The following is a 27609-nucleotide window of genomic DNA, read 5'->3' as shown; positions in this document are numbered from 1 at the left end:
TAACCAGGATATACAGACGATAACCAGGATATACAGACAGATAATAACCAGGATATACAGACAGATGATAAACAGGATATATAGACGCAGAATGTACACAAATCCACATACAGTATGAACACTATGAACTGTAAGCTAAAAACTACAGACCACACTATAAACACTAAGCTACATATTTAAATGATGCATGTAGGGACGTATCAATAGAAACAACGGAATGTCAACATAGCCTGTGTTAACATGAACATGACGTCTAGAAAGAAAGGGATGTAGACCTAAAGCCATGGAAGAACATGGGCCTATCTGGGGGTGAGGCTGAGAAAGGTGAACATGACCGTCCGGCTGGGGGTAGGCTTGTTGCCGTCTGAATGCTCAGGGTCGTACGTGTATAATCATGGTAACTTTTCAGGACTCATTGCATCAGTACTGCTCTCGCCAACTATACAATGTGGTGACTAAAATAGCAATTTATTCCTGGCAACCATTATTTAGCTAACCTTGATCCTTGTTATTTTAGTGCCTTGTTGGCGTTGTTTCTGTTGATACAGCAAGGGTCATGTTGACTGGGTGGGTGAACTGCTACTGTACACAGTGTATGCAATGTTGCCAAATCAGGTAATCAGCACTTTGGTCATCTATGGCTTGAAGGTCTCTGTACTCGAAACGCAACACACTGTTGATGAATGTTCACTCAGCAAATATACACAGTGAAAAATGCACAGTGTACAGGAATCCTGGCTTTCACCGGTCCTGCTTACTTTTCACCAACACACTACAGATGTAAGTCAGATTCTCACGCAACTGTGAGTGTAGCCTCATTTGAATCTGTAATGTAGAAATTTAGTTGGCCTTGGTCATTAGCATGTCAAATTCTTTTTTTTTTTTTGGTTCTCGAAAAGGGCTGAACGGACCGTTACGAGACGCAGGGAGTGTATTATGTACCCCCATCCAAGTAGATTTCAGAGGTTTCATGGAAATTGGTGTTATGTGAACAAGGACGTGGTCAGATGTAATTACACTGACCCAAAATATAAAGGCAACATGTAAAGTGTTGGTCCCATGTTTCATGAGCTGAAATAAAATATACCAGACATTTTCGATAGGCACAAAAAGCTTATTTCTCTCAAATTATGTGTACAAATTGGTTTAAATCCCTGTTTGTGAGCAATTCTCGGTTGGCCGGTTGGATGTACTGCCAAATTCTCTAAAACGACGTTGGAGGCGGCTTATGGTAGAGAAATGAACATTAAATTATCTGGCAACAGCTCTGGTGGACATTCCTGCAGTCAGCATGCCAATTGCACACTCCCTCAAAACTTGAGACATCTGTGGCATTGTGTTGTGTGACAAAACTGCACATTTTATAGACAGACTAATCTTTCATTGAGAAAGATGGTATTGTAGAGGTACTGACCAGACTGCTGTGTGGGCTGGGGCACGGGCTGGGGCACGGGCTGGGGCATGGGCTGGGACTGCTGGGCAGGGTAGGCCACCTGGTGAGCAATGGGTCCAGGCCGGTACTGCTGCCCTGTGCTGGGGTACTGCTGCCCTGTGCTGGGGTACTGCTGCCCTGTGCTGGGGTACTGCTGCCCTGTGCTGGGGTACTGCTGCCCTGTGCTGGGGTACTGCTGCCCAGGTGGGTAATAAGATATCTGGAGGAGGAGGAGTAGAGGGAAGGAGAAATACAGTCAGTTCATAGGTAGTACAATAAGAAACCATCCAACCAAGGTGCATTAATAATGGCGTTAACTAGAAATCAACTCTTAGAGGTTGATGGAGGTTCAAAGGTAGTATTCGTATTTATTATGGATCCCCATTAGTTCCTGCCAAGGCAGCTGCTACTCTTCCTGGGGACCAGCAAAATTAAGGCAGTAATACATTCATAACAGATTTCACAACACATTAAGTGTGTGCCCTCAGGCCCCTACTCCACTACCACATATCTACAACACAAAATGTGTGCGTGTGTGTATAGTGCGTATGTTATCATGTGTGTGTATGCATGTGTCTGCGCCTATGTTTGTGTTGCTTCACAGTCCCCGCTGTTCCATAAGGTGTATTTTTATCTGTTTTTTAAATCTAACTCTACTGCTTGCATGAGTTACTTGATGTGGAATATAGTTCCATGTAGTCAAAGCTCTATGAAGTACTGTGCGCCTCCCATAGTCTGTTCTGGACTTGGGGACTGTGAAGAAACCTCTGGTGGCATGTCTTGTGGGGTAGGCATGGGTGTCCGAGCTGTGTGCCAGTAGTTCAAACAGACAGCTTGGTGCATTCAACATGTCAATAACTCTCACAAATACAAGTAGTGATGAAGTCAATCTCTCTTTGAGCCAGGAGAGATTGACATGCATATTATTAATGTTAGCTCTCTGTGTACATCCAAGGGCCAGCCGTGCTGCCCTGTTCTGAGCCAATTGCACTTTTCCTAAGTCCCTCTTTGTGACACCTGACCACACGACTGAACAGTAGTCCAGGTGCGACAAAACTAGAGCCTGTAGGACCTGCCTTGTTGATAGTGTTGTTAAAAAGGCAGAGAAGCGCTTTATTATGGACATACTTCTCCCCATCTGAGCTACTGTTGTATCAATATGTTTTAACGATGACAGTTTACAATCCAGGGTTACTCCAAGCAGTTTAGTCACCTCAACTTGCTCAATTTCCACATTATTTATTACAATATTTAGTTGAGGGTTAGTGAATGATTTGTCCCAAATACAATGCTTTTAGTTTTTGAAATATTTAGGACTAACTTATTCCTTGCCACCCATTCTGAAACTAACTGCAGCGCTTTGTTAAGTGTTGCTGTCATTTCAGTCGCTGTGGTAGCTGACGTGTATAGTGTTGAGTCATCCGCATACATAGACACACTGGCTTTACTCAGAGCCTGTCGTTAGTAAAGATTGAAAAAGGTAAGGTGCCTAGACAGGCTTCCATTACAGAACACCCTCTGTGTTCTGTTAGACAGGTCAATCTTTATCCACAATATAGCAGGGGGTGTAAAGCCATAACATACGTTTTTCCAGCAGCAGACTATGATCGATAATGTCAAAAGTTGCACTGCAGTCTAACAAAATAGCCACCACAATCTTTTTATCCTCAATTTCTCTCAGCCAATCATCAGTCATTTGTGTAAGTGCTGTGCTTGTTGAATGTCCTTCCCTATAAGCGTGCTGAAAGTCTTGTCAATTTGTTTACTGTAAAACAGCATTGTATCTGGTCAAACACCATTTTTTCCCAAAAGTTTACTACGGGTTGGTAACAGGCTGATTGGTCAGCTATTTGAGCCAGTAAAGGGGGCTTTACTATTCCTAGGTAGTGGAATGACTTTTGCTTCCCTCCAGGCCTGAGGGCACACCATTTCTAGTAGGCTTAAATTGAAGATAAGGCAAATAGGAGTGGCAATATCGTCTGCTATTATCCTCCGTAATTTTCCATCCAAGTTGTCAGACCCAGGTCATTGTTGACAGACAACAATAATTTTTCACATCTTCCACACTCACTTCAAGGAATTCAAAATTACAACGCTTGTCTTTCATAATTTGGTCAGATATACTGGGATGTGTAGTGTCAGCGTTTGTTGCTGGCATGTCATGCCTACGTTTACTAATCTTGCCAATGAAAAAAAATCATTAAAGTAGTTGGCAATATCAGTGGGTTTTGTGATGAATGAGTCATCTGATTCAATGAATGATGGAGCTGAGTTTGCCTTTTTGCCAAAAATTTATGTAATTTATCTTTGTTTCATAGTGTAGTTTCTTCTTCTTTTTATTCAGTTCAGTCATATGGTTTCTCAATTTGCAGTATGTTTGCCAATCGGTTGTGCAGCCAGACTTATTAGCCATTCCTTTTGCCTCATCCCTCTCAACCATACAATTTTTCAATTCCTCATCAATCCACGGGGATTTAACAGTTTTTTACAGTCATGTTCTTAATGGGTGCATGCTGATTAGTAACTGGGATAAGCAATTTCATAAATGTGTCAAGTGCAGCGTCTGGTTGCTCCTCATTACACACCACAGACAAACACATATTATTTAAAATCAACAACATAGGAATCACTACAAAACTTATTGTATGACCTCTTATACAATTTATTAGGCCCAGCCTTTGGAACTTTGGTTTTCCTAGATATGGCTCCTATATTGTGATCACTACATCCGATGGATCTGGATACTGCTTTAAAGCAAATTTCGGCAGCATTAGTAAAGATGTGATCAATTACATGTACACACACACACACACACACACACACACACACAATAAACTATCCCAAGTGCAGGGTGTTTGCTTGCCCCCCTACGAGCATGACTCCATCTGAGTTTAGCTCAAAGAGAGAGACAGGTCTGTAAGCTGTGAGCCCTGCTTCCTTATAGCTAGTGGTTGTCCTGAAGGACATGACACATACAGGGAACACTAAAGCAACACTGCTCTAGTCTAGGGACATCTCCCTCTTCCAAGAGCCATGTATTGTAGGCTATGGCTATTCTCCCTACTGGGAATGTACTGCCACTAGCTACCTTACAAAGTGCTGAACGCACTGCGACTTCCTCACAAAGCCAGCAGTGGAGCTATTTGCCAAACTCCTACTTGCCCCCCAAAGTTACTTTTGTGGGAACTATCCCCCCAGGGTGTAGGGTCAATGCCGTAGAGGTTTCCTCCTCCAGAATTTAAATTAATATTTTATGGATTCAAGCAGTTCGTTACTGGGCTGCTTGATGGTGTGACGAGAGGAGAGAGAGAGAGAGAGAGAAAGATAGGGTGAAAGAGAGCAGACTTCACAGCCAGTCACACAGTACTCTGAGTGGGAGAGAGATACTGTCACACTGCCGCCGACTGTGTGATTCCTGCCGCGATTTCACAGCAATCTAAATGTTCTCACATTTATTGGTAAAGTTTGTGAAACAAAGTTTAGGCCAAAATGTTCCACTTCAGCTTTTCAGGCTGCTGGGCTGTATTTGTACCTTCAGTCTCTAACTCATGATGACAAAGTTTAACCATTATTATTGCACCATGAATAAGGGAAACATTTTATTCCAAATTATACTCCGTATTGATTCAAACCAGGTTTAAGGCACTTTGGGACAACTGCTGATGATTGATTGCGAACCCAATATCATACCTGTTGAGGGGGAGGCGGCTGCATGTACCCCTGGGGCGGCGGTGGGGGCTGCATGATCGTCTGGGAGGGAGGGGGTGGAGGAGGAGGAGGAGGATGGGGGTGTCCAGAGTTAGGCTGGTAGCCAGACTGAGGGGCCAGGGGCTGGGCTGGGGCGGCCATGATGTAGCCTGTCTGGGGTGGGGGGTGCTGGGTGAGGACAGTGGGCCCCTGGGTCTGGTACATGGTGGGGGGTTCCGGGGCCTCGCTGGAACCCTGTCGACTCAGAGTCATCTGGCTGAACTGGGGAGCCAGCTCCTCACCCTGAGAGGGACAAGTGTTTATTACAAACAGTTACTGGTGGGTTTGACACAGTAACCAATAAACTGGATATGATGATATCATTTGAAGATAGTTGCCCCTAAAAACAAAATATTTCTATCCTACGCACAGCATAATGACAACCAGAGGCTGTTAGTACTAAGGATATAATCATAGAAGTGAGTAGGTGTGAATGTAGAGTTGTCATGTGAATGTCATATTGCCACTTCATTCCAATAGGGACTAATAAGACTGGGTGAGAAAGCCAAGATATGAAACGCAAGGCTTGGTACCATACTGTATAGTTGTTTAATATATATATATATATATATATATATATATATATATATATATATATATATATATATATATATATATATATATATATATATATATATATATATATATACACATACATATACATATACAGTTGAAGTCGGAAGTTTACATACACTTAGGTTGGAGTCATTAAAACCCGTTTTTCAACCACTCCACAAATTTCTTGTTAACAAACTATAGTTTTGGCAAGTCGGTTAGGACATCTACTTTGTGCATGACACAAGTAATATTTCCAACAATTGTTTACAGACAGGTTATTTCACTTATGATTCACTGTATCACAATTCCAGTGGGTCAGAAGTTTACATACACTAAGTTGACTGTGCCTTTAAACAGCTTGGACAATTCCAGAAAATGATGTCATGGCTTTAGAAGCTTCTGATAGGCTAATTGACATCATTTGAGTCAATTGGAGGTGTACCTGTGGATGTATTTCAAGGCCTACCTTCAAACTCAGTGCCTCTTTGCTTGACATCATGGGAAAATCAAAAGAAATCAGCCAAGACCTCAGAAAAAAAAGTAGACCTCCACAAGTCTGGTTCATCCTTGGGAGCAATTTCCAAATGCCTGAAGGTACCACGTTCATCTGTACAAACAATAGTACGCAAGTATAAACACCATGGGACCACTTAGCCGTCATACCGCTCAGGAAGGAGACGCTTTCTGTCTCCTCGAGATGAACGTACTTTGGTGCGAAAAGTGCAAAACAATCCCAGAACAACAGCAAATGACCTTGTGAAGATGCTGGAGGTAACAGGTACAAAAGTATCTTTATCCACAGTAAAACGAGTCCTATATCGACATAACCTGAAAGGCCGCTCAGCAAGGAAGAAGCCACTGCTCCAAAACCGCCATAAAAAAAGCCAGACTACGGTTTGCAACTGCACATGGGGACAAAGATCGTACTTTTTGGAGAAATGTCCTCTGGTCTAATGAAACAAAAATAGAACTGTTTGGCCATAATGACCATCGTTATGTTTGGAGGAAAAAGGGGACGCTTGCAAGCCGAAGAACACCATCCCAACCGTGAAGCACGGGGGTGGCAGCATCATGCTGTGGGGGTGCTTTGCTGCAGGAGGGACTGGTGCACTTCACAAAATAGATGGCATCATGAGGAAGGAAAATTATGTGGATATATTGAAGCAACATCTCAAGACATCAGTCAGGAAGTTAAAGCTTGGTCGCAAATGGGTCTTCCAAATGGACAATGACTCCAAGCATACTTCCAAAGTTGTGGCAAAATGGCTTAAGGACAACAAAGTCAAGGTATTCGAGTGGCCATCACAAAGCCCTGACCTCAATCCTATAGAACATTTGTGGGCAGAACTGAAAAAGCATGTGCGAGCAAGGAGGCCTACAAACCTGACTCAGTTACACCAGCTCTGTCAGGCGGAATGGGCCAAAATTCACCCAACTTATTGTGGGAAGCTTGTGGAAGGCTACCCAAAACGTTTTACCCAAGTTAGACAATTTAAAGGCAATGCTACCAAATACTAATTGAGTGTATGTAAACTTCTGACCCACTGGGAATGTGATGAAATAAATAAAAGCTGAAATAAATCACTCTCTACTATTATTCTGACATTTCACATTCTTAAAATAAAGTGGTGATCCTAACTGACCTAAGACTGGGAATTTTTACTAGGATTAAATGTCAGAAATTGTGAAAAACTGAGTTTAAATGTATTTGGCTAAGGTGTATGTAAACTTCCGACTTCAACATTAAATATATATATATATATATAATAATAAAGGTATGGATGATGTTAGTACCATGTACTGTTGGGGAGAAGAGAGACAGGGCTCAGTAAAATACTGCATTATAAAGGGATGGATGATGTTAGTACCATGTACTGTTGGGGGGAAGAGACAGGCAGGAGGACCTGGGGACAGGAGGAGGAGTAGGACACAGGCTGAGAGGGCTGCAGAGACCCCACCGGCTAACAGAGGGGGAGAGGGAGAGATGGCGGGAGGGGGAGATGGCGGGAGGGGGAGAGATGGCGGGAGGGGGAGAGCGAGAGAGGGAGAGATGGCGGGAGGGGGAGAGGGGGAGGGGGAGAGAGGAGGAGATGCAGACAGATGTTAGGTTAGGAAAAATGCAGGAATATAGCCATGTCTTTTCATTTTACTAAGCTGAAACTGCATTTAAATACCCATATTTATTTAAATTTAAAAAGGATTCATGATATGGGCTTCTCTCTCACCTGAGTCATCATGTGGTTGTGGTTATGGTTGCCCATGGGGTGTTGCTGTGGGGTGGGCAGTAGGGCGGTCTGGGTCTGGACCTGGGGCTGCTGGGAGGGGCACGGCAGAAGACCGCGACCTCCAGGGCAGGGGCCAGGCTGGGGGGCTGGGGGCTGGGGACACATGTCTGGACTCACCAGAGGGAGACCTATAACACAACAAGACAACGCAAGAGTCAAGACAAAGTCAAATACAGAAACAGTACGTTTTGTTCCTCAACATTTCTGCACTCTGTCTGTACTCTCTTCAGGTTCTTTCCCCTATGATTTGTTTTCAAAAAGAGAAAAGGGTATGAAAAGGATTCTGTTTTCTTCCGTCCATCCTGTTCTCCAGTGTCAGTGCACCTCTAGGACCACTAGAGGTCGTACACACTTCCTGGTTGCAACAGGTCCGTGTGATGCCATTTCAATTGAATTCAAATGTCACTCCATTTGACATTGGGAGATTGAAGTACTAGAATTAACTGCCCAGGGTACAATGGTCACAACATTTGAATTTCCATCTACAGTATGCATTTTTATTATAAAATCCCCATTGGGCTGTCTGTCTGGTACATACCAGTGCGTGAGCCCCTGCAGCTTCCCTGAGAGCTCTTGTTGCTGCCCAGACTATCTCCTCTGGTCAGAATGGAGATGCCAGAGAAGCTGGATGCCTTGGTGACCGGTGGCCGGAGGGTCCTGTTTGAGCTATCTGAGTCTGTGCTGCTCCAGGGTCTTGGCTCCAGGCACTTCATATCACTGTCGGTACTGCTCTGACGACTGCTGGACGCACGGCTGGAGCTCTCACGGTTACCCCTGTGGAGGGGAGGAGGGGAGAGGGAGGGAGAGGGCAAGGGTGTTAGGGAGAGAAAGAGAAAGAGAGAGAGGAACAGAAAGGTGGAGACAGAGGGTGGGAGAGAGAAAGAGAGAGAGGAACAGAGGTGGAGACAGAGGGTGGGAGAGAGAAAGAGAGAGAGGAACAGAGAGGTGGAGACAGAGGGTGGGAGAGAGAAAGAGAGAGAGGAACAGAGAGGTGAAGACAGGGTGGGAGAGAGAAAGAGAGAGAGGAACAGAGAGGTGGAGACAGAGGGTGGGAGAGAGAAAGAGAGAGAGGAACAGAGAGGTGAAGACAGGGTGGGAGAGAGAAAGAGAGAGAGGTGGAGACAGAGGGTGGGAGAGAGGAAGAGAGGAACAGAGAGGTGGAGACAGAGGGTGGGAGAGAGAAAGAGAAAGAGGAACAGAGAGGTGGAGACAGAGGGTGGGAGAGAGAAAGAGAAAGAGAGAGGAACAGAGAGGTGGAGACAGAGGGTGGGAGAGAGAAAGAGAAAGGAACAGAGGTGGAGACAGAGGGTGGGAGAGAGAAAGAGAGAGAGGAACAGAGAGGTGGAGACAGAGGGTGGGAGAGAGAAAGAGAGAGAGGAACAGAGAGGTGGAGACAGAGGGTGGGAGAGAGAAAGAGAGAGAGGTGGAGACAGAGGGTGGGAGAGAGAAAGAGAGAGGAACAGAGAGGTGAAGACAGGGTGGGAGAGAGAAAGAGGTTGAGAACAACACTGACATGTCGGGAGAACATGGGGCATTCAACAAAGCAAAACACAAAAGATGTTGGTGGACCGGTAAATAAATCAACCAAAAACTACACAGGTATCACCAAACCACCCCCCTGAAGTGTACAGGACATTCACCACATCACAGAGAAACACACATGCAGATCACTGATGTTTCATCCAAACAACACCAAGGTGAAAGAGAAGACAGGAGTACATTGAAGAAAGTACAGATCCTGACTGAGTGAGAAGGTAACAACTGACCCATTCTGGAAATAAAACGCCACCATAAAGAGGTATTCCTTTACAATGGACACCAGGAGTAATGAGGCACGCACTACACAGAGTACACACACACACACACACACACACACAGAGTACACACACACACACACACACACACACACACACACACACACACACACACAGAGTACACACACACACACACACACACACACTGTACATGTATACTGACAGATTCAATAGAAACCACCGCCACCACTTCATTGTTATAACTAAGGTGTTGTAAATAGACACCCTATTAACTATGGAGTTACAAATACAGGGCATTCAGAAACTATTCAGCCCACTTTACTTTTTCTACACGTTGTTACGTTACAGATTTATTCTCAAATGGATTCAATAAATACAAAATCTCATCAATCTACACACAATACCCCATAATGACAAAGTGAAAACAGGTTTTAGAAATGTTTGCACATGTATTAAAAATACAAAACAGAAATACCTTATTTCCAAAGGTATTCAGCCCCTTTGCTATGAGACTCGAAATTGAGCTCAGGTGCATCCTGTTTCCATTGATCATCCTTGAGATGTTTATTCAACTTGATTGGAGTCCACCTGTGGTAAAATTCAATTGATTGGACATGATTTCGAAAGGCCATGAGGTCGAAGGAGTTGTCCGTAGAGCTCAGAGACAGGATTGCGTCGAGGCACAGATCTGGGGAAGGGTACCAAAAATGTCTGCAGCATTGAAGGTCCCCAAGAACACAGTGGCCTCAATCATTCTTAAATGGAAGAAGTTTGGAACCACCAAGACTCTTCCTAGAGAACCCGATGGTCACTGACAGAGCTCCAGAGTTCCTCTGTGGAGATGGGAGAACCTTCCAGAAGGACAACCATCTCTGCAGCACTCCACCAATCAGGCCTTTATGGTAGACTGGCGAGACGGAAGCCACTCCTCAGTAAAAGGCACATGACAGCCCTCTTGGAGTTTAGCAAAAAGGCACCTAAAGGACTCTCAGACCATGAGAAACAAGATTCTCTGGTCTGATGAAACCAAGATTGAACTCTTTGGCCTGAGTGCCAAGCGTCACGTCTGGCGGTAACATGACACAATCCCTACGGTGAAGCCTGGTGGTGGCAGCATCATGCTGTGGGGATGTTCTTCAGCGGCAGGGAATGGGAGACTAGTCAGGATCAAGGGAAAGATGAACGGAGCAAAGTACAGAGAGATCCTTGATGAAAACCTGCTCCAGTGCTCAGGACCTCAGACTGGGGCGAAGGTTCAGCTTCCAACAGGACAACGACCCTAAGCACACAGCCAAGACAACGCAGGAATGGCTTCGGGACAAGTCTTTGAATGTCCTTGAGTGGCCCAGCCAGAGTCCGGACTTGAACCCGATCGAACATCTCTGGAGAGACCTGAAAATAGCTGTGCAGCAACGCTCCCCATCCAACCTGACAGAGCTTGAGAGGATCTGCAAAGAAGAATGGGAGAAACTCCCCAAATACAGGTGTGCCAAGCTTGTAGAATCATACCCATGAAGACTCAAGGCTGTAATCGCTGCTAAAGATGCTTCAACAAGTACTGAGTAAAGGGTCTGAATACGTATATAAACGTGATAGTTCAGTATTTTTATTTTTACTAAATTTGCAAAAATTTATAAAAATACACTTTTTGCTTTATCATTATGGGTTATTGTGTGTAGATTGTTGAGGGAAAACATTTTTTAATCGATTTTAGAATAAGGCTGTAACGTAACAAAATGTGGAAAAAGTCAAGGGGTCTGAATACTTTCCAAATGCACTGTATGTGTATCTCCCTCATACCGTAACTATGGAGTTACACAGCTTTCTACACATATCCCCCTCATACCGTAACTATGGAGTTACACACAGCTTTCTACACATATCCCCCTCATACCGTAACTATGGAGTTACACACAGCTTTCTACACATATCCCCCTCATACCGTAACTATGGAGTTACACACAGCTTTCTACACATATCTCCCTCATACCGTAACTATGGAGTTACACACAGCTTTCTACACATATCCCCCTCATACCGTAACTATGGAGTTACACACAGCTTTCTACACATATCTCCCTCATACCGTAACTATGGAGTTACACACAGCTTTCTACACATATCCCCCTCATACCGTAACTATGGAGTTACACACAGCTTTCTACACATATCCCCCTCATACCGTAACTATGGAGTTACACACAGCTTTCTACACATATCTCCCTCATACCGTAACTATGGAGTTACAAACAGCTTTCTACACATATCCCCCTCATACCGTAACTATGGAGTTACACACAGCTTTCTACACATATCCCCCTCATACCGTAACTATGGAGTTACACACAGCTTTCTACACATATCTCCCTCATACCGTAACTATGGAGTTACACACAGCTTTCTACACATATCCCCCTCATACCGTAACTATGGAGTTACACACAGCTTTCTACACATATCCCCCTCATACCGTAACTATGGAGTTACACACAGCTTTCTACACATATCTCCCTCATACCGTAACTATGGAGTTACACACAGCTTTCTACACATATCCCCCTCATACCGTAACTATGGAGTTACACACAGCTTTCTACACATATCCCCCTCATACCGTAACTATGGAGTTACACACAGCTTTCTACACATATCCCCCTCATACCGTAACTATGGAGTTACACAGCTTTCTACACATATCCCCCTCATACCGTAACTATGGAGTTACACACAGCTTTCTACACATATCCCCCTCATACCGTAACTATGGAGTTACACACAGCTTTCTACACATATCCCCCTCATACCGTAACTATGGAGTTACACAGCTTTCTACACATATCCCCCTCATACCGTAACTATGGAGTTACACACAGCTTTCTACACATATCCCCCTCATACCGTAACTATGGAGTTACACACAGCTTTCTACACATATCTCCCTCATACCGTAACTATGGAGTTACACACAGCTTTCTACACATATCCCCCTCATACCGTAACTATGGAGTTACACACAGCTTTCTACACATATCCCCCTCATACCGTAACTATGGAGTTACACAGCTTTCTACACATATCCCCCTCATACCGTAACTATGGAGTTACACACAGCTTTCTACACATATCCCCCTCATACCGTAACTATGGAGTTACACACAGCTTTCTACACATATCCCCCTCATACCGTAACTATGGAGTTACACACAGCTTTCTTCCCATTGGGTGACAGTAGCAGAAGGCTGAGTAAAAGCCGCTGCCATGAAGATTCATATCACCATTATTAGAACGTCTCTAGCAATGACTAGGAGGCTATCAATACTACACCATGATCGCTCACTGTCACAACGCTTACATCCTAAGGCTTATTTGTATTTATTTTTAATTTATCATCAAATATGGATGATATTGCATTGCACTGAACAAAAAGTGTGACAAATGCAGGTTTGGCAGGGTAATGTGGTGACAGAGTGTTAGAATATTCAGATTTATCACCTAAAATGCTGACAACAAATGCTTGGATTTCTGACTAACAAGGGAAAATACAACTCAAGTGAATTACAGTGGGGTGCTCCGACTGTAGAATACTCTGGTTCCCCATTTGATGGGAATAACCATGCCCCAATAACGAACTACACCACTGAAAGACAACACAGGCACCCAAAATGGCCAAGTCAGCTAAACTCGTCTGTTTTAGATATTCAGATAAATTACTGAGGTAGCCTAGGACAGAAGATTGAAAAAGAACCAAAACAGGCCAGGGAATCTCCTTATAATATCAGATATAAGGAGGCAAAAGGTAGAAATGATTGGTGGTGTAAATGTGTTTGAAGGTGGCAGTGGTTCATAAATATTTCAGAGAAACAGTAATTAATGGATGAGCTATTTTAAGCGTTCTCCCTGCCTCTCTCTCTCAGTCTCTCCTTTTTCCTCTCCTTTCTTCCCGTCCCTCTCTCCCCCCACCTCTCCCCGTCCCTCTCTCCCCCCACCTCTCCCCGTCCCTCTCTCCCCCCACCTCTCCTCAACCCTCTCTCCCCACCTCTCCTCGCCCCTCTCTCCCCACCTCTCCTCACCCCTCTCTCCCCACCTCTCCCTGCCTTCCTCCTATTCATCTCTCCCGCCTCCCTGTCTCCCAGCTTCCACCGCCTATTTTAAGGAAAGAAAGGCAGGGTGGTAGCTCGCTCACACTGTGCAGACGAAGATGAGAGAGAAAGAGAGAGAGAGAGAGACAGGAGGGATCCTGCATTTACATCACGACATTCTTTCTCTCCTGTTCCAAACACTCTCTCCATCCAACACAGGGGGAGCTGTTCTGTCACAATTATTTTCCCCCCAAAATGTTGCGCTTTAGATTTCATTAGCATTTCCCCCCACAAAATACAATAATGCGCAATAAATAATGATGTAAATAATAGCTATATGTTTCTACTGTATATATGACATTGTAAACATTGTCAGAGGAGTGTAGCTTGAATACTGAATTCTCTATGAATCATAATCTCCAAACACGATGTAGGATATGCACTTAGTCAACATTGAAAAAAAATATGCAAGGCAAAAGGGACAGTTCTCTCACTTTAGTGATACATAATTATGCAATTCAAACGCTGGTCTATTGAACTATTTGAACTCTGAAAACCTACCCCAAATCCCTCTTTTCAACATTAATGAGGTCAGTCGGCTAAAGACATTTCAGTTTGTATGTTTCACTGCTGCAGTACAAACAGAATCACTGATCACAACCAACACAGAGAGAGAGAGATCTGATGGCAGTATTACTGCATCTCTCTTTAGGACAGACAGTAGTAGTAGATCTATCCTCAGGATACCACAGACAGTAGTAGTAGATCTATCCTCAGGATACCACAGACAGTAGTAGATCTATCCTCAGGATACCACAGACAGTAGTAGTAGATCTATCCTCAGGATACCACAGACAGTAGTAGTAGATCTATCCTCAGGATACCACAGACAGTAGTAGTAGATCTATCCTCAGGATACCACAGACAGTAGTAGTAGATCTATCCTCAGGATACCACAGACAGTAGTAATAGATCTATCCTCAGGATACCACAGACAGTAGTAGTAGATCTATCTTCAGGATCCAAGACAGTAGTAGTAGATCTATCTTCAGGATACCACAGACAGGAGTAGTATATATATCTTCAGGATACCATAGACAGTAGTAATAGACATATCTTCAGGATACCACAGACAGTAGTAGTAGATCTATCTTCAGGATACCACAGACAGGAGTAGTATATCTATCTTCAGGATACCACAGACAGTAGTAATAGATCTATCTTCAGGATACCAGACAGTAGTAGTAGATCTATCCTCAGGATATCACAGACAGTAGTAGTAGATCTATCTTCAGGATCCAAGACAGTAGTAGTAGATCTATCTTCAGGATACCACAGACAGGAGTAGTATATCTATCTTCAGGATACCATAGACAGTAGTAATAGACATATCTTCAGGATACCACAGACAGTAGTAGTAGATCTATCTTCAGGATACCACAGACAGGAGTAGTATATCTATCTTCAGGATACCACAGACAGTAGTAATAGATCTATCTTCAGGATACCACAGACAGTAGTAATAGATATATCTTCAGGATACCACAGACATGAGTAGTAGATCTATCTTCAGGATACCACAGACAGTAGTAATAAATCTATCTTCAGGATACCAGACAGTAGTAGTAGATCTATCCTCAGGATATCACAGACAGTAGTAGTAGATCTATCTTCAGGATCCAAGACAGTAGTAGTAGATCTATCTTCAGGATACCACAGACAGGAGTAGTAGATCTATCTTCAGGATACCACAGACAGTAGTAAAATATCTATCTTCAGGATACCACAAACAGTAGTAATAGAGACACAACTACTGTACAAGTAGTAGCGCAAAGATGAAGACGGGGTTACAAAACCAGATCAACAACCACCAAATCAACAGAAACAGAGATGAAGACAGGGTTACAAAACCAGATCAACAACCACCAAATCAACAGAAACAGAGATGAAGACGGGGTTACAAAACCAGATCAACAACCACCAAATCAACAGAAACAGAGATGAAGACAGGGTTACAAAACCAGATCAACAACCACCAAATCAACAGAAACAGAGATGAAGACGGGGTTACAAAACCAGATCAACAACCACCAAATCAACAGAAACAGAGATGAAGACAGGGTTACAAAACCAGATCAACAACCACCAAATCAACAGAAACAGAGATGAAGACGGGGTTACAAAACCAGATCAACAACCACCAAATCAACAGAAACAGAGATGAGGACGGGGTTACAAAACCAGATCAACAACCACCAAATCAACAGAAACAGAGATGAAGACGGGGTTACAAAACCAGATCAACAACCACCAAATCAACAGAAACAGAGATGAAGACGGCGGATAATAAGTAGTAACCAGTCCCAGAAGAACCACAAAGCAGCCATGCAATAAGTGTTGGACCTCACAGTGCCACTGAGCCAACCCACAGAACCCACGCCAAGCAAGAACACCCACATTCACTGGCTACGTCTGAAATGGCACCCAATCCCCTAAATGCACTACGTAGGGCATAACGTGCCATTTCAGACACAGCCAGTCAGTCAGTCATATCAAATCACCACTAGATAGAGGGTAGAAGGACATGGCAACACAATCACAGACTGCTAGAGTCACACGTCACCCGGATGTGTCAGTACCTAAAGATCTGCCTCCTCTTTTGAGAGCTAGAGGAGTAGCCTTCAGGGGAAAGTCTGTTGGGGGACAGTGGAGGGAGAGAAGGGAGGCCGGGGGTTACTGGGTGGGTATAGGAGAGGGGGCCAGGTAGGTTTTGGATCAGACATTCCCAATTCATTCCCTACCCCTCCCCTTGGCCCTTACCCTTCAATGTTTGCAGATCTGGAAGATGGAAGCAATATGGTGAAAGCTTTACCACTACACAGCTTAAACCTGTCCAGACCTTCAGACACGCCAACACTGAGGGGGGACAGGGAGCGATTTGGGACCAGCTGTAACAGTGTTGCACTGTATCCAACCCCCAGCCCAGAAAAGATCATGCACACGCAGTATAAAACAAGGAACAAAGTTCCTCTACTTCTTTTAGCATCTCAACACATCTGTTTAATAACCGTTCATCTCTATCAGAAAGGGAGGGCGGTTGAAATATGTACTTTTGTTGTGCTTTGGACTACATGTGGAAAACTATTCTCAGTTCACCCCACATTCAAACTCCGCAAACCCTAACCCTGGTGCTTGAAACGTATGATATATTGCCAGAATTATTATATTGCCATTATTAGATCTCTTGAAAAACACCTCAATATAACTCAGTGGCCTAATTTGATGGTGCCAGGGGGTTTGGAACAGGGTTAGGGGGCCTTGCTGTGACCAGGCCGCCTCGACTGCCTCTCCTACCCACCTAAGGGACTACACTGGCTGGGGACTAACTCCGTACTCTATGGTCCCCTTTACAAGGTCACACGTGAAGCTCTCGACTGTGACGCGTACTGTTAGCGTGTGCTACTTGAGCTCACCTGTTGTCGTTGATGTATCCATTTTGAGAGGCCTGAAAAGGAAAAGACACCTGGAAATTAGCAGCTGTAGCTTGTCGATCCTACATTTATTTAATAGCTTTCATTTGACCAAGTAGATTATTGAGAACATATTCTCATTTACGATAACTGCCTGGACAGTGAACACTGACTCGTGTCATATTTTGTCAAGTACTGTATTAGCCAAAGTTAACCAAAGTTCACTCATGACCTCCAAGAATCTGGACTTCACTTTATTACCTCTGCCTTCTTACGCTATTCCACCATTATGTTATTAAAATTAACTTTTGGTTAAAACAGTGGGAGGAATGGTTAGCAGAACAGACAGTGGGAGGAATGGTTAGCAGAACAGACAGGAGGAGGAATGGTTAGCAGAACAGACAGTAGGAGGAATGGTTAGTAGAACAGACAGTAGGAGGAATGGTTAGCAGAACAGACAGGAGGAGGAATGGTTAGCAGAACAGACAGTAGGAGGAATGGTTAGTAGAACAGACAGTAGGAGGAATGGTTAGTAGAACAGACAGTAGGAGGAATGGTTAGCAGAACAGACAGGAGGAGGAATGGTTAGCAGAACAGACAGTGGGAGGAATGGTTAGCAGAACAGACAGGAGGAGGAATGGTTAGCAGAACAGACAGGAGGAGGAATGGTTAGTAGAACAGACAGGAGGAGGAATGGTTAGCAGAACAGACAGGAGGAGGAATGGTTAGTAGAACAGACAGGAGGAGGAATGGTTAGCAGAACAGACAGGAAGAGGAATGGTTAGCAGAACAGACAGGAGGAGGAATGGTTAGTAGAACAGACAGTGGGAGACAAGTTAAGTACAACTGTACATCCCCGTCCTCACGGTTGAGCCCGACCGGAGTTGCCCTTAGACACTGAACTTAGGTCAGTTGTGTATGTTACACCCACAACGCTTAATGTTAGGATTTGGTGAGGGTAAACTGATCCTAGATCTGTGCCTAAGGGCAACTCCTATCCTCCACCACTTACTTCTCGGGCAAAGATCCGGTCTCGTACTCTCTGATACTCCTCCTCCCTCTCCTCTATTGATTTGCTGCGCCGTCCGTCCGACAGCGGCACGCGGATCTGCGATTGGACAAGAGGAAGAAGGGATAACGATCAGCAACATCATTGGACAGAAGTGGTATTCACCGAATACTATTCAGAGCATCTTCTCACGAAGAAGACGTGTAAATTAAAATATTGCGCGAGAGATTTATACAACAATGGCCCGTTATTAATACTCAGATAATAGTCAACAGGATAAATTATATTCAGCCTTCTCATATAATCGTATCCTCGTGTTCTACAAAGACCTACAACGCTAAAGACAGCTATAGATAACATGTATGAAGAATCTGTGCTAATCAGAACTGTTAAGTATTTAATTATTACACTTAAGTGTAATTAACTTATATTAACTGTTAAGTATTTAAGTAATAAAAAGCAACAGTGAAGAATAAAAGAAAGTGACTAATCACCTGATTATCGTCCTTGTCCATACTGGCGTCGTCTCTCTTGAGGATAAACTTCTTCTGGAAGTCCATGTTCCTCTCATCCTTGATGTGCTCTGAGAACTTTTGCTCTGGGCTGAAGACGAAACCAATTCAGAAACTCTTGGTAGGACTAGTGTTGTCACGATACCAACATTTTACTAACGATACGATACCAGGCCAAGTATCACGATACCAAGTAGTATCGCGATACCGGGGGGGGGTTTGGGAATGTGTTGCCTAGCGTCCTGTTCGCCCCATCCCCTGGATGCTTGTTCCCGTTTTCTAAAATGTTCTGCGCATGTGCTACGCAAAAACCTGTTACTGAAATTCACACTTCTACTCAATACAACACATTGAATTTAACTTCACACGGTTCAGTGTATAATAGAATACTGCATAGAATGGCTGATTTGCTCATATTTGCAAAGGCCTACCACACACACACACACACACACACACTGCTCCCAACTTTTAAAACGTTAAGCACCAAAGACAATGTAAGGAGCAGCAGAAATAGATGTTTGGTATAGTTTAGGCTTACATTAGGCTCTTTGGATCGATAGGCCTGAACAATTTGGTAGTATCATATGAAACGGTGCTACGGTATTCTAATTTGTCGGTATCATAAGTATCATGACGTTTTGGTACCATGATATTACTGTGGTACCGGTGTACCGTGCAACACTAGGTAGGGCAATGGAAGTTCTACTGTTGAAAACGTGTTTCATTGCCTTCTAAGTTATACCAGTCTCCCACTCACATGCGTGTGTTGCCAGTCTTGTTGATGATGACTGCCTTGCCAGTCTGGTCTACGTTGTGGTCCATTCCAAAGTAGGCTGCTACACGGTGAAGCAGCATGCGGTGGTACGACGTCATCTGGGGAAACTTCTTGTACTGGTTACTGGAGGGGAGAACGTGGAGATTAACCATCATGTACTGGTTACTGGAGGGGAGAACATGGAGACTAAACAACATGTACTGGTTACTGGAGGGGAGAACATGGAGACTAAACAACATGTACTGGTTACTGGAGGGGAGAACATGGAGACTAAACAACATGTACTGGTTACTGGAGGGGAGAACATGGAGACTAAACAACTTGTACTGGTTACTGGAGGGGAGAACGTGGAGATTAACCATCATGTACTGGTTACTGGAGGGGAGAACATGGAGACTAAACAACATGTACTGGTTACTGGAGGGGAGAACGTGGAGACTAAACAACATGTACTGGTTACTGGGGGGGAGAACATGGAGACTAAACAACATGTACTGGTTACTGGAGGGGAGAACGTGGAGATTAACCATCATGTACTGGTTACTGGGGGGGAGAACATGGAGACTAAACAACATGTACTGGTTACTGGAGGGGAGAACATGGAGACTAAACAACATGTACTGGTTACTGGAGGGGAGAATGTGGAGATTAACAATCATGTACTGGTTACTGGAGGGGAGAAGGTGGAGATTAACCATCATGTACTGGTTACTGGAGGGAAGAACATGGAGATTAAACAACATGTACTGGTTACTGGATGGTAAAACATGGAGACTAAACAACATGTACTGGTTCCTGGAGGGGAGAACATGGAGATTAACCAATGTGTCAGTCTAGTGATGATACTTGAGTGGTAGTACAGTGTCTCTGCACATCTTTCTTAGATGTGGACTATTACCCTTTTCTAAAACAAGATGAAACTGTTAAGAGACGGGACTGATTTACATTTGAAATACAACAAAATAAACTTCAGATGAGAGTAATGATACCATCCCATCGACAGGTGGACAGAGTCCCAGGCAGCCAAATATACCATACTGATATACCAACTACAGTACAATCCCCATATTTATCCCATTACAATCGGCTATCTATAAATATACTGTGAAGGACATAGAAAGTTACAATTATATAAATGATATACCGGAGTAAAGTAGCAGTACAGAATGTGGATACGTCCCAAATGGCACCCTATTCCCTATATAGGGCACTACTTTTGACTAGAGCCTGATCAAAAGTAGTGCACTATATAGGGAATAGGGTGCAATTTCTCACTCACTTATCGTCATTAATGAACTCCAGGATATCTTGTTCTAGTTTCAGCAGCATCATTCGATCCCTGTTGGAGACAGAGAAATAGAGAGAGGAGGGAGAGAAAGAGAGAGGAGGGAGAGAAATAGAGAGAGGAGGGGGAGAGAGAGAGGAGGGAGAGAAATAGAGAGAGGAGGGGGGGAGAGAGAGAGATAGTGATAGAGAGGAGGGGGGGGGGGGAGGGGGGGGATGAGAGAGAGACTGTGTGAGGACAGAGTGCAATCGGAGTGCCAACTGCTCATACTAAAGATCATAGGCTCCATTCACCAGTGAATACTTTCCCAATCCGTCCTCACAGAGAGGATTGGCAGCTAATGTACACAGTCCAGACCACCACAGGGTTAGGGTAGCTAGTTAAATTAGCTTAGAGCCCAATCCTAACTTGAAATATTTGTGCTTAGCATGGACTACCATGTCAATCATGCATTGATGTAGCTAAATGAGAAATGTGTACAAAAAGATGAATCCCGATGCGCATCTAAAGTTAAGATTCTGCCCTTAGAGTTTCTCAATCCATTTCCATTACTGGAGGGACCCACAGGCTCAGATGGCCAGACTACATCTAGATGCCGTTGAGTGCTGTTGCTGTGATAGGATATCGATAAGGCTCCACTGCCATACCTGGGGTTGTTTTTCAGTGTGTGTGTATTACCTGGGGTTGTTTTTCAGTGTGTGTATATTACCTGGGGTTGTTTTTCAGTGTGTGTATAATAATATAATAATAATATGCCATTTAGCAGACGCTTTTATCCAAAGCGACTCACAGTCACGCGTGCATACATTTTTTTGTGTATGGGTGGTCCCGGGGATCGAACCCACTACCTTGGCGTTACAAGCGCCGTGCTCTACCAGCTGAGCTACAGAGGAGCTACAGAGGACCACATATCTCTCCCTACAGAGGACCACATATATGTATATTACCTGGGGTTGTTTTTCAGTGTGTGTATATTACCTGGGGTTGTTTTTCAGTGTGTGTGTATTACCTGGGGTTGTTTTTCAGTGTGTGTATTACCTAGGATTGTTTTTCAGTGTGTTGACCAGGAAGTCGTGCACGTCGATGCCGGTGGAGTCTGTGTACTCCTGGCTAGAGTCTGGCGGAAAGCAGAGACAGAAGACAGGATGCTTAACATAGCTCCAAAAATGACACCACACACACAATCTGCAAAACACAGGCATGCACTCAGGAGCATCCACACACACACACACAGCGTCGGTCATAGGGGTCAGAGAGGGTGTGTGTTGTATCTGAACACACACTTGTGAAGGATAGTTTTCATTTCAACTTTTTTCGTCAGCAGCAGAAAGGCTGTGTTGTTTCTGAACAAATATGAAAGGAGGATCGTTTTCAACTGTTACTGACACACACCATGATGCAGACATCTGTCCGTTTTCAGCTGCGTCTGCCCCTCTCTGCTACTCTAATGAATCCTCTTTAGCATTTTTCCATCAGAGACATCTTACCTCGTGACAGCATCTTACGCTTGTTCTCATTCTCACGCTGATCCTTGGACGACTTCTCCTCCTCCTTGTCGGAGGGACAGCTGACGTGGAGCTGGATAATGTCTGGAGGTCCGTCACTACAGAACGGACCTGATGACTCCTCACACACCGCCAGGCTCCTCACCAGCTTCAGCTTGGCATTGGACTGAAACACACACACACACACACCACAGTGAAGCAGCGGACTACACACATAGGTTAGTGAGACACAGACACACACACAAACACAGTGGAGTAACTTATAGCTCTTCGGTCAATCGATAACAGATCAAACTCATTGCACACTATCAATATTTGACAACAAACGTTAAAAATAGAGTAAAGAAGCTTAAAAGTTAACTGACGTGAGAAAATACAATCTGCATGCATCATGCATATGAAGCGCTTTAGCTTGGCATTAGACTGAAACACACAGAGACACACACCACATCGAAGCAAGCAACTAAGTAAAAACCTGGAATATTTAAACCCAGACACACACACACCACATTGAAGAACCTAGGCTATATAACTCTGGTCCTACTTCTAAGAAATAGCTGGTCAAATACGAGCACCATTTTACAATACATGAGGTCATGGTGGAAAGAGGCTACAAGTTAATTGGTTTGAGATAAGTTAAAGTAAACATTTTTAAAAAATTCAACATGTGTAGACTTCATAATGAATTTCACTTGGTGGAGGGGAATTTCACTTGGTGGAGGGGACTAACCCACTTGGTGGAGGGGACTAACCCACTTGGTGGAGGGGACTAACCCACTTGGCATTGTCCCTATCTAGTGTAAGAGTAGATGTAGCCTACACTAGAAATGAGGTCATCACAAACAGACAGAGAGGGAGACGGGGTTTGCTGCAAAGACCTAACCCAGATGCACAGAGAGGGTGGTGTGTGTGTGTGCGTGCGTGCGCGTGTGTGTGAACCCCAAAAAATGATGTGAGGGAAGAGAACACGCATTGTCCCATTACCACGAAAGCTGACTTCCATAAATCCACTAGGTAATAGGTTGTGTGTGAGCAGGCCTCACCTCTGAGACTTTTCCTGGTCTATCTAACCTACTCACTAGGATTAGCGAACTCTGGGTCTAGTACTGCCAGTATGACCCTTTATCTAACGGGTGGACTTTAATCCCAGGATTAGGATCATGATATGGAAACTTACACAACAACATCAACACAACAGACAGGATAATACCATCCTTACCCTGGCCCTTTTCCTCCCATGGCCGTGGTTCTGAACACGCCTCTGCAAGGGGAGAACATTTGGTAATACTAGGAATACTAGCTACACTCAAAACTATTTACAATTTACCATTTTAAATAAATATGTGGAAAACCATATTTTAGTGAACAAATGTTTCATTTTGTTGTTAATATAGGGAGAAACTGTGGGTGCTGTGGAAACAGAGACTATTCCACTTCCTATACTGTAGTTGACTACAAACCCACAATGCAATGCACAGTCGTGAAACAGGCGCGACAGGGCCTCTTCCCCCACAGGAGATTGAAAAGGTTTGGCATGGGCCCTCTAATCCTGAAAAGGTTATACAGCTGTACCACTGAGAGCATATTGACTGGCCTGCATCGATGCTTGGTATGGCAATAGCACCACCCTCGATCGCATGACGCTACAGAGGGTGGTGCGGACAGCCCAGTACATCACTGGGGCCGAGCTCCCTGCCATCCAGGACATCTATATCAGGCGGTGTGAAAAGAAGGCCCGGAGAATCGTCAAAGACTCCAACCACCCAAGCCATAGACTATTCTCTCTGCTTCCGCACGGCAACCGGTACCCGGTGCATCAAGTCTGACACCAACAGGCTCTTGAACAGCTTCTATCCCCAAGCAATAAGACTGATAAATAGCTAACAAAATAGCTACATGGACTATCTGAGTTAACCTTGTATCTTTATTGACCTTTTATTTCAATATTTGCAGTGTCTCTATGCACACTCACAGGGCCCTACACACTCACACACACTGTCACTCCAACACACACTCCATCATTTGCTCAGAGTAGCACATACATTTATACTGACTCTACACACCCGCACACCCACTCACATGCAAGCTGCTGCTACTCTGTTTATCTTATATCCTGTGGCCTAGCTCCCTTACCCCTATACATATCTACCTCCATCACTCCAGTATCCCTGCACATGTAAATATGGTATTGAACCGACCCTGTATATAGTCACCTTACCCCTATACATATCTACCTCAATCACTCCAGTGTCCCTGAACATGTAAATATGGTATTGGATCTGACTCTTTAAATATTTCTGTATATAGTATGCTTACTTAATTAAATGTGTATTTCATATTTACTATTCTTCTTTCTTGTGAGGGGGTTTCCAGTAATACATTGTTATTGATTATTGCATTGTTGGGTTTTGAGTTTGCAAGAAAGGCATTTCACTGTACTTGTGCATGTGACATTACAACTTGAAATCTCTCTCTGGGCAGGTCATGGCTAGAAAGAATACAGCTTTTGTCAAATTTACGCCAAAAGTCTATTTATTTTGGCATTTGAGCTAACCCTTTTCCTAACCTTTCCCTAATTCTCCCAACCTGCTGACAAAATCTGTATCCTTTCTACTCAAAACCCTCTGGGCAGGGCCACTGTCCAGCTGTTGTCAGCCTAGACTGTGGTTGGATAGTAGCTATCTAACCTTCCTTTCAGGCGTCTAAATCTTGAACAAACCGATTTAACGACTAAGTAACAACTGAGTCATGTCATTAGAAATCATGATGAATATAGTAGCTACAGTAGCCAGCAGCAGCTGCACTCATTCAACCCGCCTACACCTGAAATGTCTACTGAAACCTGTTAAGATGTAGATCATGTGTAATTAGTTCGATGCTAGAAGCATAGCTAGCTATATTTCATAGTTTCAACAAACTAGCTAGCTACCTGCTAGCTTGCTAGCTACCTTCGGCTGGACCATGTGGCTAGCTAACCATGGCTGGCTATGCCGCTAGCTGGCACAAGCCAGCACTACTCGTCAGCTGCCTGCATTGAGCAAGCAGAAACAAAGCTAGCTACTCTTGCAGGCCAACGACGACGATATGTCATGTAATATGTTGTTATGCAGTCCAACTTGCTAGCTAACTAGTTTGAAGCACTTGACTGGTAACAGCAACGTCGCTAGCTAGCCAACCAGCCGAAGCAGGTAGCTTGGACTAGAAGCAGCTAACTACAGTGAATCTAGCTAGATAGATAACCCTGCTTCAAATTCAATATTCAAGCAAGGCACGAAGAGAACATGCAATTTGCTTATAAAATGTGTATAGTGCTAAGCGAAAAACGTTTGTTTAGGTTATTAAACTAGCTGACCGACGTCGATTAAATTCCTCGAACCCATTTCGTTTTTTTTTTGTGAGCTCAAAGTGCCATTTCTCTAAGGAGAAATCAAAGCTAGTCGGAACTCTGACATTTCTGACTTGCTTAATGCTTGTATAGCTACAACCAGTTAGCACATCGGAAATGTTAGAGTTTCCTAGTTCCGACAAGTATTTGAACGCGGCATAAGTCAAGAACTATGTGGGACGGTGGGCTGATTGGAAGTTGTAGTTTTCATTAGGCAACTATTCAACCTAGTTTTAGCGCAGAAACGTGGTAATTAACTACAATGACCATAATCCATTGCGCCCATTCTTTCCGGGCCACGGACAGAGGTGGATACACACCATATGAGACCGCATGAGAGAGGAATGACCACACAACAACGAGGGGGATATAGCCAGTTGGTGAGGAAGCTCTACCCGATTGATAGTTGTAGTAGTTAGTAATAAGCAGTCTTGAAAGTATGCCTTATTTACTTTGAAGCCTAGCTAAATAGGATGACTCGTTCAATGGGGAGCACATGAGAACTTTAGATGGTTGTCCAGCTGGCTGGCTACTACTGCTTGAAGGTATGAAAAGGTATGAAAAATAATAAAAGTGATCAAATAAAAACTAAGTAATATAAACAACTGAAATATTTTATCAAAGTTATTTAAGTAATGTGAATACATTACGGTTAATAAGTGATAAGGCGTAATGGGCATTCACAGCCATCATTGACCTCTTATTTATTGTTTTATTCTGTGTTGTTACAGCATTCAACCCACTGTCAGTGTCAGGAAAAAGGCAGGCGATGGCTGAGGGAAGCTCTAAAATATATATAATGCATTAAAAAAATAAAAAAATAATCGAAAACCGTGATTTTGTAATAATCGAACCGAAACCGAACTCAAAGCACTTATCGCTCAACACTATAGTGTCAATGACAGTAATTCACTAAAAGGGGCAATTTGTCTCAACCATAACATCATCCAACTCTGCCAACCCATCCCCACTACACTCCGTTCACAGGCTTGCAGTGCATGCGCATCGTGGCCGTAAGCAACTGTGCAATGCAAGATGGGAGAGGAGGTTCAGAGCTGAAAAAGACGTCTCACTGTTTATTTTGAGCACGTCAGAAAAATATATATACTTTGTCATTACAATATAAATGTCTGAATATGTTGTAAATTCACAGACATTTTATTCTGTAGCGTAGTAGGTTATTCCTTAAAAAGCTTTTCTGGAAATTGCAACCCTAGAAGTGCAGTGCAGAGGAGGCAAAAGGGTGCGTCCCAATGATCTCTCCTTCCTCCTGAAGTGTGTACTCGTTCACTACCCCCCACCAATGTAAAAGCATTGGATTGGTGTTGGCGTGGACTAGGGAGGTCCCAAACACCAGTCATTTCCATTTAAAATCCATGAAGGGAAGTGAACAAGTCTTCAATTCGGGTGAAAGGAGAGATTATTGGGACGCAACCAAAGTCCCGTGGAGGTCAGTTACCTGTGAGTCCTGTGCGGCGCTCTCCTCTGCCTCCGTGCCCTCTCCGGTGCCCCCAGTGCCCTCCGTGCCCTCTCCGGTGCCCCCAGTCCCAGTGCCCTGCATGCCTTCCCCGGTGCCCCCAGCCCCAGTGCCCTCCTGCCCCTGGCAAGGCTCAGGGGATGGGGAGAGCTTCCCTCCGTTGACAGAGTCATCATTGAGCAGTCCACTACTTCCACTATCACCCTCCGTCTGGATGTCCTCCCCAGCCAGGCGCACAGACATCTTCTCAGGGGAGGGGTTGTAGGGTAGGAGGACTCAGAGACTGCTGCAGGGGAGGGAGAAGGAGAAAGAAAA

General features: G+C 44.0%; 1 protein-coding gene and 1 long non-coding RNA gene across 2 annotated transcripts in view; both read right to left on the bottom strand.

The window, feature by feature from the left end:
* Window positions 1–27378, bottom strand: part of LOC311138305 (R3H domain-containing protein 2-like) — a gene marked incomplete at both ends in the record, with an annotated part of 42756 nt that extends 15378 nt beyond the window's left edge. The window contains 13 exons of the mRNA XM_084172990.1: window positions 1415–1652; window positions 5123–5422; window positions 7606–7698; window positions 7963–8150; window positions 8561–8796; window positions 17350–17381; window positions 18359–18454; window positions 18850–18958; window positions 19625–19765; window positions 20922–20981; window positions 21966–22044; window positions 22415–22598; window positions 27277–27378. Coding sequence (XP_084029116.1) covers window positions 1415–1652; window positions 5123–5422; window positions 7606–7698; window positions 7963–8150; window positions 8561–8796; window positions 17350–17381; window positions 18359–18454; window positions 18850–18958; window positions 19625–19765; window positions 20922–20981; window positions 21966–22044; window positions 22415–22598; window positions 27277–27378 — 1858 coding nt within the window. The remainder of the gene's footprint in view (window positions 1–1414; window positions 1653–5122; window positions 5423–7605; window positions 7699–7962; window positions 8151–8560; window positions 8797–17349; window positions 17382–18358; window positions 18455–18849; window positions 18959–19624; window positions 19766–20921; window positions 20982–21965; window positions 22045–22414; window positions 22599–27276) is intronic.
* Window positions 27379–27403: 25 nt separating this feature from the next.
* Window positions 27404–27609, bottom strand: part of LOC311138759 — a 30791-nt gene continuing 30585 nt past the window's right edge. The window contains exon 3 of the long non-coding RNA XR_014614067.1: window positions 27404–27580. This is a non-coding gene — a long non-coding RNA (uncharacterized lncRNA). The remainder of the gene's footprint in view (window positions 27581–27609) is intronic.

The sequence above is a fragment of the Coregonus lavaretus genome, assembly GCF_964263955.1.
Source record: "Coregonus lavaretus genome assembly, chromosome: 12".
Classification (NCBI taxonomy): domain Eukaryota; kingdom Metazoa; phylum Chordata; class Actinopteri; order Salmoniformes; family Salmonidae; genus Coregonus; species Coregonus lavaretus.
The sequence above is the reverse complement of the archived record's forward strand: the minus strand, read 5'-3'. Positions and strand labels throughout refer to the sequence as shown.